Here is a 14848-nt window from a genome sequence, read left to right as displayed (position 1 = left end):
TCTGCATCCTAAAGACTTGCTCCGCACTTGGGGAACCTCCCCAACAAACCAAGGCGTATTTGAGGCAGGAATAGACATAGGAAAAATAGTACATTTTAAACAAGAGGAAAGAAACCTGACCGCGGAGCCTCCATATGACAAAGCAGTGAACAGAAAGTTTTCTGAGAATGTGGTCCACCTGTTCGAAACAGGATAAATAGAGTTTACTGTTGTCTGGATTTGTTTTTATTGATAATTTTATCTATAATGGACGGATTGTAGCCATTGTTCAGTGCAATTTGTTTAATGATATTAAGTTCTTTGTTGTAATTTTATGTTGAGAGTGGCGTATTAAGAAGTCTATGCATAAAAAAGTGAAATGCAGCCATTTTGTGTGTATAAGGGTGATTTGAACTGTTATGTATGACTGTGTCCGTGTGTGAAGGTTTATGGTAAATGTTCAATCTCGATAGTGAATTTTAAACGATTATGTAATGAGTTCATGTAATTCAAAGAAGAATTCAATTGTCTGTCCGCGCCAACAAAGCAAGCAAAGACATCATCCACGTATCTATACCACCATAGAAAACTTTTACTTAAAGGACGTTCTAGTATGATATTTTCCAAATTATCCATAAAAATCTCAGCTAACAAAGGACTAAGTGGGTTTCCCATAATCAAACCTTCCTTAGAGATGTAAATTGGCCCATTAAATTCAAAATAATTTTGGTCTAAAGATACTATTAAGCAATCTAATAAATCTTGTCTCACCCATGGGTTAACCTGTTTTCGATTTAGAGGTGAAATCTACTAAATCTATCACATCCGTAGGTGCAATACTGGGAAATAGGTTTTATGCATCAAAAGATTAAGATTTATTGTCATTGTTCGGTGTATATAGTAGCAGGTAGATATGGTGTTGTCGAAACAGTTGTCATGTAAAAATATATAATTTCGTGAAAATCTAATCTTTTAGTTCTTATTTACTTTGATAAATGGATTTTCATCAAGTAAAAGCCACCTCAGTTCAACGTTCTAATTTAATTGTATTAGCAAATTGTGTTCACCTTTCCTATTTTGTGTTATACTTTTTACATTACCTTCTATTAAAGTTTATAAAATTGACCAAGCCCGCAATGAATTTTTCTGGTTTTTGTTGAAAACATATACATACCTTTTCGATATCGGTTAAACTTTCGACGAACATCGTTTCCACGCGTTCCGCCCAACTTTCGAACTGTGGTCCCTTTGAGGTACCAAAGAGGGGTTTCGGGATTTTTTCGGTCTCGTCGTACCTCAAAGTTATATCAGAGGTTAGTTTGATTTGCTTATAGCTATTACGACTTATAATAAACACCCCCTCCAACTCAGATAGCCCACAATTTTGACAGTCACGTCAGCGAATGTATTCGTGTTTTTTGTTTTGCGAAAATGTACCCAAAATCTAAGGGCCGTAGAAAAAATATACTATGCAACCAGTTCGGTAAACAGCGGTTGAAATTTTATACATTTTTCTCGACAACGCTTTCCCCAAGACTTGGAGGAAAGGATTTTATTGGGGGGAAAGTGCAATTATAAGAGAACTTGTTTGGGGAAGAATGATTCAAAATCGGGTCCGCTTACCTGCCAAACACGATCATTGCCTCGCAAACCTCGATCATATCGTTGCAACGTTGGATGAAAGAGTCAACATGATTGAAAATCGGCGCCTTGTCGATGTCCCACGGGTGACTGCCAAATTGCTTGTGACTGTCGCATACCTGTCGCAAACGAAGAAGGAGATTTATTAAAAATGTAAAATTCGCCTCATTTTTACCAAGATGGTTTAAATATATAAATGTAAGTATTTAATAAAAATTCTGAAAAAAACAATCCTACATAGCTTAGCAGATGCATAAGGGGAGTTCAGACGAACATAACTTCAACCCCCCACCCCGCGGGTGCCCCGATCCTTTTAGGGGGTGCTCCGCCTCCGAAGTGGGGCCCCGATACTTTTAGGGTATTAACTCTTCCACGGGTCCAATGTCAGACGTTCATCACTTCAGGAGAGTCCAAATATCGGACAAATATGTCTGGCCCTTGATTTTCAATCCATTTCCAGTTTCTGCGAGATCGGTTCTACGACCTAAATCATATATCGATCGCAATCTGATACTCGGCTGATTTAAGTAAGCATTCATTCGTATGCTCGCCCAATCATATAATGCGAAATCAATAAAATACCGAAACAAAAAGGACGAGCGACTCGCGTCTCGCAAGCGGGCAGATATGTAATTAACTTGTTGAATGCCATACTCTGAAACCACGATATCCTACACTGGCATTTTGTTACAAAAGGAAGTTAATTTTTTCAGCGCTGTAAAGGCGAAACGATGAAATACGTTTATTTGACCTTTTATCTTGCCGAAACAAGAAAAAATCACCAATATATCTGCTGTGAGACTGTCATTATTAATAACCACCAGGTCAGTGCGAGCAGTTGAAGAGATTTCTTCCCAAAACATCACGACTATAGACCAAATAATACGGTATTTTGAAACTCTTAGAAGTCTATCTGAGTTTTAGTAACAAAATCTGGTTCCATCTGACCAAATAACTCTTTCCCAGTCCTCATCATCACAATTGATGTTTTCTCCAGCCAAATGAAACCTTAATTTTCGATACACTTGAAATTCTGAGTCCATCTGAGAACCTGTTTTTGTATTTGTATTGTATGACGCGCATTGACCCAATCCTCGTCCAAATAGATTATATTACAGTTTTGTTGGTGACATACTTAAGGGATTTTTTTTGAGTAAACTTTTAAAATATTCGTATAACGTGCGTTTTTCTCCCATTTGATACACTGTATTTTCAATAGAAGCTATCGAAATGTGGCTTTATAGACAACTCTTACGAGTTATCATAGCATCGAACCAACGTATCCGTGTTGCAAGAAATTGGTCAGCGTACAAGTCTCCTGACCAGAATAACACCGCATGTATCTGCAGTACCTGGGGCATATAGCTAGAAGATCGGGAACATTGGAACGGCTAATCATAGAAGAAAAAGTAGATCTTCAGCTAGATGGGTAGACCAAACAAAACCCTTAATAAATATAAGACTACATAATGAAAATGATAGACAAGATAGACAGGCATGTAATTATCTGAAAGAGGATTCCCAGTGTGACTTGGACTAACCAATCCACCTCTTTGGTTTACCGTTCTCGCCCGAGCCGAATATTTCAAATGATGGTCATCGACTCACCAACACGTACGCCTTTATGTAGTTCGTCATGCATTCGATACAAGTGTCGAACATTGCGATCGATTTTCTCGTGGCTTTTTTTTCGAACATTAGATCCAAATCTATGTACTCTGTGCATTGCAGGATCACTTGGTTACTAAGCGCCCTAAGCAGACTGGTGATCTTTTCGTCCGTATTGTAATACGGACTGTTGATCCAGACGAAGCGGATCAAGTGCAGAATTTTCGGAAGTTGTGCGGCTAGTTCTACCGGGTCACTTGTTTCTGCTAAAATCTAAATTTGGAATTGATGGTGGTGAAACGTAAAGTCTTCTTCCTTTTTTACCTGGCACGGTTCTACTAAAACGTTCAGATATTCAATGTTGGACTTGCACTCGTTGACGTTGCGAAGTATTTCTTCTAGAAGCACTTTAAACTGTCTCACATACGTCGACTGCACTGCGGTGAGGATGTCGCAGACATGTTTGATCCTGACGTTGTCGAGCTGATGGTCGAGACCCAAGAGGTTTTTGTCTAAAAAATGTTAAAGTCTGTTCATAGATATAAGAAAGTGACTAACTGAAACGAATTAAGGAAAGACCCGGGCAAGCTGTAAGAATGAAATATGGCCGAACAGGTCCGTATTTTGCTTAGAACTTAATTATTTGGGGTTTTGTTAAGAAAGATACTAAACAATATTTATTTATTTATGTATGTATTTACGTTTAAGTATACAGTAAAATTACAAATTATTTTTATTACGTACTTAAATTACTTAAAATTATTCATATAATATATCAGTATCACTATCGCTATCATCGCCTGTTCTAATTATTATTTGTTCTATATTATTTGCAATATGGATATACGATTGTTCTGCTTTTTCTGTATGTTTAACAGAATTTGCCCAACTTTGTGGAGGGATGTTAACAACTTCACACATTGTCACACTTCACAAACATGTCCAATGGGATTAAATGTACAGTACAGTACAGGAAGCCTTAAAACTGTAGGCTCTAGATTTTTTGCATAATTATCACAAACGTATTCCTTTTGTAGGTTCAAGCTCAATTAATTGCTTTTTGGTATAATCTTCGTGAAAATAAGTGTCGTTATTATACATGTAGTTTTGGATTGTTGCTTTTGTGTCACATGAGTTTTAGTCAACTGTCTACTGTGATAACTTGCATTCTCCATTACAATGACGCTATTAGGAGAAATTTTTGGAACTAGTTTGTTTTTAAACCAATTTTTAAATAAATCAGCGGTGGTGTCTTCAGGTTAATCCAGAGAAAAATCTCTAATGTTTTTCGCAGACAGAGAAAGTCCATTTGGAATCCAACCATCTTTAGGGCCAGCATGCAAAATGGTTATTCTTTTACCTCTTTTTGATGGGGCGTTTGTTTTACACTTATCAGTTGAGTCAGTCAACCCAACCCTTTTCGGGGGTATCATAAGTGTCGAACCAGGTTTCATCCAAGTAAATAATTGGCCTTTGTTGTTCTTTGCAAATCCTAATTTTTTCTATATATTCCAGTCGCCATTTCCGAATTCTAAAAGATTGCATTAAAACTTGCCTTTTGTCAATTTTTTTAAATCTAAAACCCATGTCTTGAATACGATTACAAGGTAGTTCTGCCACATTTAACACCTGTTTCATCTTTTTCAAGCCTCCTAATAAAGATATTTAATGTAGGCACGCTTTGTTCCTGGTATAACTGGTAAATTTTACGCCGTATTATATCTTGATCACTTTCATCTACACTCGAGAAAATGTCAGCATCACTTCTTTTTTTTCGTCTCCTGAGATACACTAGACTCGCACATATTTTGCATAATTCGCACACGATTCAACACACGCTGTATAATGTACTAATAAACTTAAACTAAGTAGTATACTACAGATGTATTAGAAAGTTATATACCGAACAATAAAACCGGACTGTGACTCTTAGAGATTATATAACAAAATTTCCATTTAGCAGGCGCCCAGAAAAAAAGATCTTCGACAGGAACAACACTTTGGAATATATGGAACGCTGAAGAAAAAAAAATAGACATCGTCATATTTTGAATGATGAAGAGCAACTTATAATATAATATTTTATAATATTTTGTTGCATTTTGCAGAGACCCCTGAACCTTCAACCCGAAATGCGTATTTAGCTCTTGATGTCAAAAGTCAAAACTGGAAGTCCTATAAATTCTGTCCAGCGAGATGAGATATCGGAAAAATACCCATTACTGGAACAACAAGAATAATAAACAACATAGGGAGCTTACTAGATCAGGTAGAACTTCTGTCAAAGTATGGTGCGCCATTTGGAGGTTCAGAATAATAGGTCCAGTATTTTTTTATCAAAATTTAAATTCCCAGCGCTACTTACAGATTTTAATATTATTCATCCCTTTGTTGAAAATGAAGTGCCTGAAAGGGAACGCCGAAATTTAATTTGGCAGCAGAATGGCACAGAAGTCAAGAAATTAGCACCTATTTAAATGCACACTATAGAGAATGGTAGTTCCCCCTGACCTCCAAGGAGCCTGAACTATTACAATAATTATTATCCTTTTTAAGCTATTAATTTTTTATTGATCGTTCGTTAATAAAATATTCACCAAAGTGTCCTTGATCTTATTCTGCTTCGGCAAGATTATGGTCAACTATGAAATGTCATAGTGGCAGCACTTGTTTTGTTCAAATGCCGTCATAGCCACCTTACACTAATTGAACTTGTTTGGCAACAGCATATTATTTGTGTTAATAGGAAATATTTCAAAAAGTAAAAATATTTGGCATATACAACCTTCTATAAAATTGAGTTAATTTTTAATGCTAAATATGACAAAATCATAAAAATAGGTAGTTTCCATTAAAAAAAAAAGTTATTATTATTAATATGTATGGAATTTTCTTATGAAATCCGTTATTCGCTTAAATAAATAAAAAAAATAAATGCTTGCGAATGAAGAAATTGGCAGATATTTTACGTCTTGCAACCGTCATTGTTCGCATAAAAAATTAAAAATCTCAAAAACGGTTAGACTTGGATATAGCACATTATTTACAAAATATGTCTAGAATTTTGTATAGAATTAAAAAAATGAAGTAATATACTAGGTGTTCCATTTAAAATAAGAAAGTTGATATTCTCCCACGAAACATTAAACACCCTGTATATACCAAATTAAAATAAATTGAAGCTTTGTAATACCTCAATTAATTTTTGTATTTAACTTTTGGCTCATCTCCTATGGTTTCTGAGATACGGTAGCGTTCCAAGGCCTCCATATTTTGAACGAAAAATAATGCTAACTTGTAGGAAGGAAAAAATTGCATTTTGTTTTCAATTTTTTTTAAAGTAGGGCCAGGCCAGGTTTTCGTGTTTTCCGAATATGTCGCGGGCTTTAAGTAAAATAAAAATGCTGAAATTTATGGGGTCGGGAGTTTTTCGTATATTAATTTTTGTCGGTCTCTCGTTGCTATTGATCTGCGGTCGTTTTCGATTGATAGATTAGTAAAGTGTGCCGCTTTGCTAAATGCGGATCAAGGCCGGCGCCATTTAGAAGTAATTGTGGCTCAAAATTAATATTCGATGCGTTTGGCATTGAAGCTTATTTTATTTTTGTAGTTACCGTTATTGGCTGACGATGTCTTTATGTAAAATCGTCAATAAGTTATTAATAAACCACCCGTAAATAAAATACAAAACGAAATTTTCCATTTTATCCAAAGCCAAAGTTAACTTAACTTGTGACTACATTTCAAAAGCTGCTATGGATATCTAAATTGTATACTTTTTGCCACTGACGCTCCATCAAACGAATTGTTAAAAAAAAAAGAGGACTTACAGTGGCTTTTCCAAAAATTAAACTCGTCGATTGGGCAGATCCCTTGTTCCGACGTCCTTTGCTCTTGATCTTGCAGGCTTATCCGGATCTACAGAAGCAACCCGACCCGAAATCAGCTTTTCGAATACACCAAACAACTTAACACAGAGCGATTCACGCAACTAATTTTTGTCATTATTCCTTCGTAGTAGATAAGCTATGTGGGTTCGACAGCAATTTCGGCAATTTTTACATGTAAAACGCTATCCTTTTTTTTTTTCGTGTCTAGGGAGGATGGACCCCGGGATTCGCCCAGTGCTGAGCAATAACTTAAACGCTGAGCTACGGGGTGTAAGGTTTTACCGGTCTATGCAAGACGGCTATCAAGATGGTGAAACGTCAGACTGAAATCGGTGAGTCATCGTGAAAACGAAAATAAATGCATCTACGTTCGTTTATACCTTTCGATTAATTGATTGATACTGAAAAGCGACAAATTAAAAGAAACATTATTAGCTAAATCGTTTGAACGGTTTAGCCGTCGTCTCCAGTCTTACAAATAATGTGCGAGATCAAAATATTTGTGTTGTATTTCTTCATAGTTTTTTTATAGAATGATATTTGCAATTAGAGGTTTATACATATTATTATGATACTTGCTGTGTTCCGAACTATAAGAATGGTACAATGTAAACTTTACCATTCGAATAAGCGAAAGCCTGACGAAAAAAAAAGTAATAAAGAAAAGATTCGTTTCTTCCAAAAATAAACAGAAAGATGAGTCTTACTGAAATAGTTTTCGATAATTTAAATAACATCTTGAAATTTTAGATTTATTTGATAATAATATTGTGATATTCGATTTACCTAGGTACACAATATAAATAAATATATATTTCATGGTATTTTAAAAATTATTTCGATCAAATTTGACCGGTCCATTGCACAACTGTAAATAGATACAGAAATATATTCTTCGCTTGATTCATTTAAAAATGAAAAATATCTATACTTTGTAAATATTTATGCGATTTATGCATATCTCGACCATTTCTATATATTTGTTCTATATTTTAAACATTAAATATAAAGAAATTAAAACGTATATTTTGTGGCCTGTATATTTGATATAATGAACGTTATACAGGATTTTTGATCCAACCCGTTCGTTAAAAGTTTATTCACATATAATTTAGAGATACATTTTTATTTTTTGGGATAAAGTAAGTGCCAAGTGTAATTCTTTTTAGAAATATTTTCAACGTGCTGTCACTTCCTTTTCAAGTGGAAGCTGGTGTCAATTTACTTATTTCATTTCAATATTTTAAGATTCTGTGTAAAATTCCAAGCATGTTTTATGTATAATGTCCTAGACCTACATTTAACAGTTTTTGAAATATTTGATGTTGGAAAAAAAAATGCACCTCCGTCTTAACCAAATTTGAACATGCTTATTTTTGTAATGTCTAAAAATTTGATCCTCGCTCTCCTTTTTGTTGTTGTAAAATTCTAAATATTTCTAAAAAATTCTAAAAATATTTGACATTGAAAAAAACAGCACCTCCGACTTAACCAACTGTGTCATTCATTGTTATTTCTTAAAATTTTATCTTCATATTTGGCAAAATGCTGAAAAACATCCCTAACTTCTCGTTTTTGTTATTGTTGTCTACTTTTATACAGGGTGTCCAAAATTAGGGCTCAAATATTCACATTTTCAAAGTTACTTGAAATTTGACGCCATTTTAAAAAAGTAACTTTTTATTTTCATTAAATTTTCGATCCACCCTGTGTATTTTCAAAAATTATTTTACTTGAAATCTAATACCTACCCCATTTTTAACTAGATTTGTTTCATATTTTACTCGTCCACGGCCTTATGATGTAGAAGGTGCTGATCTGATATTGTTCGTACATTTAATTACGCGAACCTCCCTGTATATAATGAGAGACAATACCTGCTTCGTCCAATAAACCACCAGGCCTTCTAATCGCTTCACCAATTCCTTATCGGCTATGGCCTCGTCCACCGGATACTCAGCTATAGTACGGGGTACGTAAAGTACCGTTAAGCCGAGAATTTTGTAATGGAGGTCAGTTAATTTTGCTAGGAACATGTGCAGCGAGTTAGCAAACTCGTTTTTGACACCTCGATGGCCACGTTAAGGACAATACACAATTACCTTTGAGAAATAATATGAGCCGTTTATTTTGAAAGTGGCTTAAGTCCATTTTCATCTTTTATCAAGATTTTCACGAAATTATATATTTTCACATGACAATTATTTCGACAACACCAAAGGACTTTATATCAACGAGACTATTGGAAGAAGCAGTTTACAAGAGATCCAAAAACACCAACGGAGAAAAAATAAACGCCCCTTCAAATATGCTGGATGCGATTTTTAAGAAATGAACCATATAAAATTTGGGATGAGAGAGCAGAATTTAAAATCCTTGACTTATTGCCACGTCGGGGTGGACCTAACAAAATTTGGGAATATTGTATTGCCATCGTTATATAAAAGTGTAAGAAGCATCACATCACTAAAATAGAGACACAGAATATTAACGAACGACTTGTTACTAAATTTATTTCTATTATCTAAAAATATAATTTAAATATTTTTTTTCTATTTTTTAAAGTATAGGTTAAGTTCTTTCACTTTTTGTAACAAAACAAATTTTTATTTTGCAAGTGACCTAAGCACTTTTAAAGTAAGCAAGGTCATATTATATATACTTAATAATAGCGACTTTTTAACATTGCAAGTCAACCATATATCTTAATGTAGTTAAAACGCAAAACCTTCAGTATTTCAAATTAAAGACTTAAGTCACTTTCAAAATGAACGGCTCATATAAACCTCGTACATTGGAAAAGGATACTGTCAGGCCAGCTCTGCGAAATGAGCAAAACGGGGGCAAAAGCGTTCTCAATTATTTTTAATATCGACCCGTCTATATTGCCGTCGATGGTGCCGAAAATCACTTTGTCATGGAAAGTCGCGGGCTCAAAAATAAAACCTGCAAATATTAAAAATCAATGCTGAGTGTTTTGTGAGACTAGGAAAACTAATTTTTGAAGAATCGGCGAAACATGAAATTACAAACATAAAAAATAGAATTTTGATTTTGCTGTCACCCTGTAAGTATGATTTTTTGCCATTTTGTAACTCTAGATGGAACGATTTAAAATATTTGAAACTTTTTTAAACGAATGTTATAATGTTTTTATAATATTTTTTATTTTAGATTTATCATTTGCAGAATTAACATGTTTTTTGTTTCTTTTGAAATTGTGTTAATACATTATGAGTGTAAGTGTGCAGAATCATACATTATTTTTCTAAGATCTGTGTCTGACTATACCCCGCCAAATGGCAACAATGCCTTGACATTTTCTTTTTAGAAAAATGTCATTTATTTAAAAAAAAAAAAAACAGATTGCTTGATCGTTCGAACTTCAATTTTAAAGTTAGAATGGGACATGATAATGGGTCTTGGGTATTTTCGGGGCAATTACCTGGTTCCCTCAAAAAGTAGGTAGCGTCTATGATGGGGACCCTCGGGACGCAGGTGTCGCAAATGAGTTTGTCGTTATCGAAATAAACCATCAAGAGCGGCTCCGAGGGTTCAGTAAACCAATATCTGCAACAACAATAATAATAATTTTTTGTGTGCAAATTCGTAATGGCGTGTTTGTTATCTATAATGTACAGTTACACATAGTTAAAGTTCCCGTCGTGCAAATTTGTATGACCACTTGGTCAAACTTCATGGCCACAATATTGGAAAATTATTGATAAAACTTTATTGAAAATGACCTTTTTTAAAAAATCTCTGAAATATTTTACTTTCTAAACTAAAAAGTAACTAAAAATTAAATCTAAACATCTCGACTATCTAAACTGGAGGAGGTGCCAGGTACTAAAATGTTATGAAATCCCAAATTTTGATTTAAAGTTTTTGATTTATATTTTCAAGAGAGTTACACGAAAATATAACTTCTGGAATTATTAAAAATTCACAAATTCAATTCGATAGCACAAAAAAACGGAAATGAAATCTTGAGATTACCGCCGTATCATTGTATATTTAACCCGACTGAGATGATTTGGTCTGAGTTGAAGGCGCCTATAAATAGAACACACATAACACTGCACAAAAATTTAGTGATAAACCATAAACGTAATTCGACAAGAGGTAGCTAAAATATCAGTACAAAACTGGTCTAACCTGTGAAGAACGAGTAATAAAAGAAGAAAATATTTATCGAGAACGATTAGTGGCGGAGTTGATCACTGAACTAGCGATAAGGATGATTTTTTAAGTGACTGATACTTTGTTATTATTATATTTAATATTTTGTATATTAATAATGATGCCATGTAGAAATGTAATGAAATATAACGTAATAAATTGTTACTTTGTACTAAGCTTTTTAGTGTAGGTAGATAAATCCCTAGGACGGTCCTGGAATGGTTACGGGTAAATCTGCTCGGCATAGAACACCCACAATTGGCTGAAGAAGCATTATATTTCTGGTCGACGTATAGTATTTCTGTCAACTGTCAAGAATTTTCATTCTCTATTAATCGACCTATAAAACGCGTCCGCGCTGTTGCCGCGATTTACCTAATGGTTGTGTCACATTCGTCGGTCCAGTCGCTGTCCTTCAGGTAGCATAAAACCGTTAAATCTTTGAGATGGCCGACCAGAGTTTGCAGATCTTCCTCAGTGTAATCTCGTCCTTCAAGTAAGGTCTCCGATTCGGGCGTTTGTATTTGGACGACTTTTTCTGGATAAAACCCGAATTGAAACACATTTTATCGGTTGGCCGTAAAAAATTACCTTCCAATGCTTCGGAGGAAAATAGCGAATCCGTTTCGGCCTTGTCGTACGTTAAAATTCCGTGAGCGACGACCGTCTCAGCGTTTAACGACATTTTGTTCTTTATGACGTTGTTTACGCGACGTCTCCATGACAACGGTAGGTTGTGGCATTTTTATTCATTAATTTTATTATTTTTTAAAGCAAACGTCTAACTTCGGTTTTCTGTTGTTTTTATTCTACATTTGTTCTATAGAAAAATACAAACATTTGTAAATACAAATAAAAATCAACAGATATTCTCTTCTTCATCTGTGCACTCTATATGAGCCCTACATTTGCACTTGGTACACCGAACCCATTTTTTTCACGGAAGAGAATTCGAGTAAGGCTCTCCACAAAATGGTTCCGTGTCATCTTCATCAGAGCTGCTTCACGGGGCCCTTAAATTTACCTTTTTCTTCTGCCTGCCTTTGCCAATATTTGATGCCTTACCATTGCTGGAAATGTTTCTTTTCTTTTGTGTGTTCATGCTTTTGCTCGCCTTTGGTTCCGGACGTATAACGTGAGGTGAAAAATACGATTTTCCCATCCCCGATGGTCCCGGTAAATTTGTCGCATCTACCGGACTTTTTGGAGCAACATGTACATTTAAATCGGAGGTTAAGTTTATGCTTTCGGGTGACTTCTTTATTGGTATTGTTTCAGGGAGCTAACGTTTTCTGAGCATCACTTTCTAGGGTTTTTGGGAATCATTTTTATCCAATAATGGTTGGGAACAAATCGCACTAACTCGAAACCCAGCTCAGGAATTAATCGCACTGTTGCTGTATTTTTTTAGCGGGCCATCTACTGACCTGTCCAATGGCTGTAATTTATGTGAGCAATGTGGAGGGACTAAAACTACTATCCTATCCTATATATACTATTGATGTCTCTTTTAGATAGGTGAAATTCATGATTATCCAGGACAAGTAATACTGGTTTTTCTTTTGATGCACTAGAGTGCTTGGTGAAATGTTGCAAAAAAATATAAAATTCATTTTCGAACATCCATCCAGACGGATTTGCGGCCCCGCTGCAACGTGGTGGACCAAACAAAATGTAACCAATGTACCCCTCTCCGCAGAAGTGACAAAGCCCACTTGCTTAATCCCCTTCCTAGCAACTATCCGATAGGGCTTTTGGACCGTGGTGATTCCAATTTTATCAACATCGTAGAAGTCTTAACATTCAAACTTGTAATCTCTAATACTTCCTTTAATAGTGAAAAAAAAGCTTCGGCGTTGGTTCTATTAAAACTAGTTGCTCGACTAAGACTTGTTGCCTCAGGAGTTCTCAGAGACAGAGCCAGTGAGCCAATCAGCAGGAGCAATTTTATTTTCAACCCAGTTTGGACCAACTTCCGCATGGTTGAATTAAATAATCAGCTATCTCGTTCTCTATAGGATCCAGTAGAACGATTTCTTTTGTAGCTTACTTCTGCTCTATGGGGCTCTTGCCCCTTTCAGTTTTCCGCTTATAAGTCCTCATTAGGTTCCATCGTGCTCCTGCGGACCACTATGGAACTTTCGCAAAATCGATGTAATTTAATTGTGAATACACCCTGTATAAAGTGTCCTTCACATCTCGTCGAACTTCAAAGTTACGGCACACTTCGGTAAATGTTAAAATTTTTACTGATAATTGCAATTTACAATTATATTTTTCCAAATACCTCGCGCCCCCTGTGTTATAGACCAACCTTAATTAGATAATAAAAATATCACATCTTTAAAAGTTTTTTTATTTATCGCCAATAATACCCTGTATATAATTCCAACAATGTTCGAAATAGAGGATGTAGCCCTGGATCTCGTTAGTTTCTTGGTATCCGAATTTTTCCAATGGAGTAAATGGTTTTTAGAAAACTACTTTTTTTCTGAAACCATGCAGTACGTGGTAATTTTTTCAAATATCTCGAGCTGCGTGTGTGATAGACGAAAACCGTGAATACAAAAATTGTAGCCCTTGATACGGCCTATACCACTGTTTGAACGGATTAGCTATTGTTTGTCCGAATTTTGATGTACGGTTAATAATTTACTGTCTAAAAGAACAATTTTCAGGGTCTTTTAGATTTTTGTCCATAACCAAAACACCTTTGGAGGAAAAGATGTTTTTCTGGATCCCCAAATAACAAAAAAAAATTCAAAAATAAAAAAAATACTTTGCGTTATTTACTTCTCTCCCAAGTCGGTAGCTGCAAAATTAGGGTACTTATTATGTTTTTTAATATTGCACGGAATATCGCGAAAAACCGTAAATACAAAAGTTTAGGCTGTCTATATGGGCTATATCGCCATGTAAAAGAAATTGACATCTAAAACACACATTTGAAATTATTGCCAATTTTCAATAATAGGGGGACCCATTTTTCAGTTTTTTTGAATTTGGCGGCGCATCTGTATATTTTTGAAAAATTGTCAAGAATAAAAGTTTATTGAGTCGTTTCCTCTGCGTCTCCTGGTTCAAGAATTTTTTTGGTCTTGTAAACCGTTTTTGAAGAATGGTCTTTTTTGTAGCCCCTTGCACGCGCGATTTTTAATTTTTGTTAAAATACTTCCCGACCCCCAAGCCCTCCCATTTGCAATAGTGTCACGAGGCAAAGGTGCATATGTGTGCCAAATATGAAGTCGATTACTTCAAATTTCGGACACTTATCGTGTTTCATTGCAAGTTCCAAAAACAGTCGAAAAACGCGGAAAAAAGATGGATACCAGCGTCGGATCAGGGTCATTTTTTATAAGCTTGTCTGCCTCGTGGAGGGTTAAAAAGGAGGCTAATTTCAATTTTGTAGCTCCAACGGTTCGAAAGTTATTTAGGAAAAACCAAAAGACGAGAACGGAGAACGGACAAACAGACAAAAAAAAGTTTTTTTCTTCGACGGTGACCATTTCTGCACCAACGGCGGTCCCATAGGACTTACCGTTACCGAG

The 14848-nt window shown here is 35.2% G+C and overlaps 1 protein-coding gene across 11 annotated transcripts in view; it reads right to left on the bottom strand.

The window, feature by feature from the left end:
* LOC132703300 (dynein axonemal heavy chain 2) overlaps positions 1-12500 on the bottom strand; it is an 88343-nt gene extending 75843 nt beyond the window's left edge. For 4 of the 11 annotated variants that reach the window (XR_009619054.1, XM_060672462.1, XM_060672464.1 and 1 more), the window contains exons 1-10: positions 11892-12499; positions 11676-11838; positions 10564-10688; positions 9927-10064; positions 8996-9186; positions 7059-7146; positions 3553-3740; positions 3229-3501; positions 1603-1739; positions 1154-1274 (exon numbers count right to left, since the gene is read on the bottom strand). Coding sequence is in view for 10 of the 11 variants with exons in the window: in XM_060672462.1 (XP_060528445.1) it covers positions 1154-1274; positions 1603-1739; positions 3229-3501; positions 3553-3740; positions 7059-7146; positions 8996-9186; positions 9927-10064; positions 10564-10688; positions 11676-11838; positions 11892-11985 (1518 nt within the window). In the remaining variant the exon portion in view is untranslated. Of the gene's footprint in view, positions 1-1153; positions 1275-1602; positions 1740-3228; positions 3502-3552; positions 3741-7058; positions 7147-8995; positions 9187-9926; positions 10065-10563; positions 10689-11117; positions 11255-11276; positions 11359-11466; positions 11616-11675; positions 11839-11891 lie in introns of those variants that run through there. The other 7 variants (XM_060672471.1, XM_060672472.1, XM_060672466.1 and 4 more) reach the window with 6 other exon arrangements.
* Between the last annotated feature and the right edge of the window lie 2348 nt (positions 12501-14848).

This window comes from Cylas formicarius, unplaced genomic scaffold (assembly GCF_029955315.1).
Source record: "Cylas formicarius isolate icCylForm1 unplaced genomic scaffold, icCylForm1.1 PGA_scaffold_6__28_contigs__length_40554024, whole genome shotgun sequence".
In the NCBI taxonomy this organism is placed as follows: Eukaryota; Metazoa; Arthropoda; class Insecta; order Coleoptera; family Brentidae; genus Cylas; species Cylas formicarius.
The sequence above is the reverse complement of the archived record's forward strand: the minus strand, read 5'-3'. Positions and strand labels throughout refer to the sequence as shown.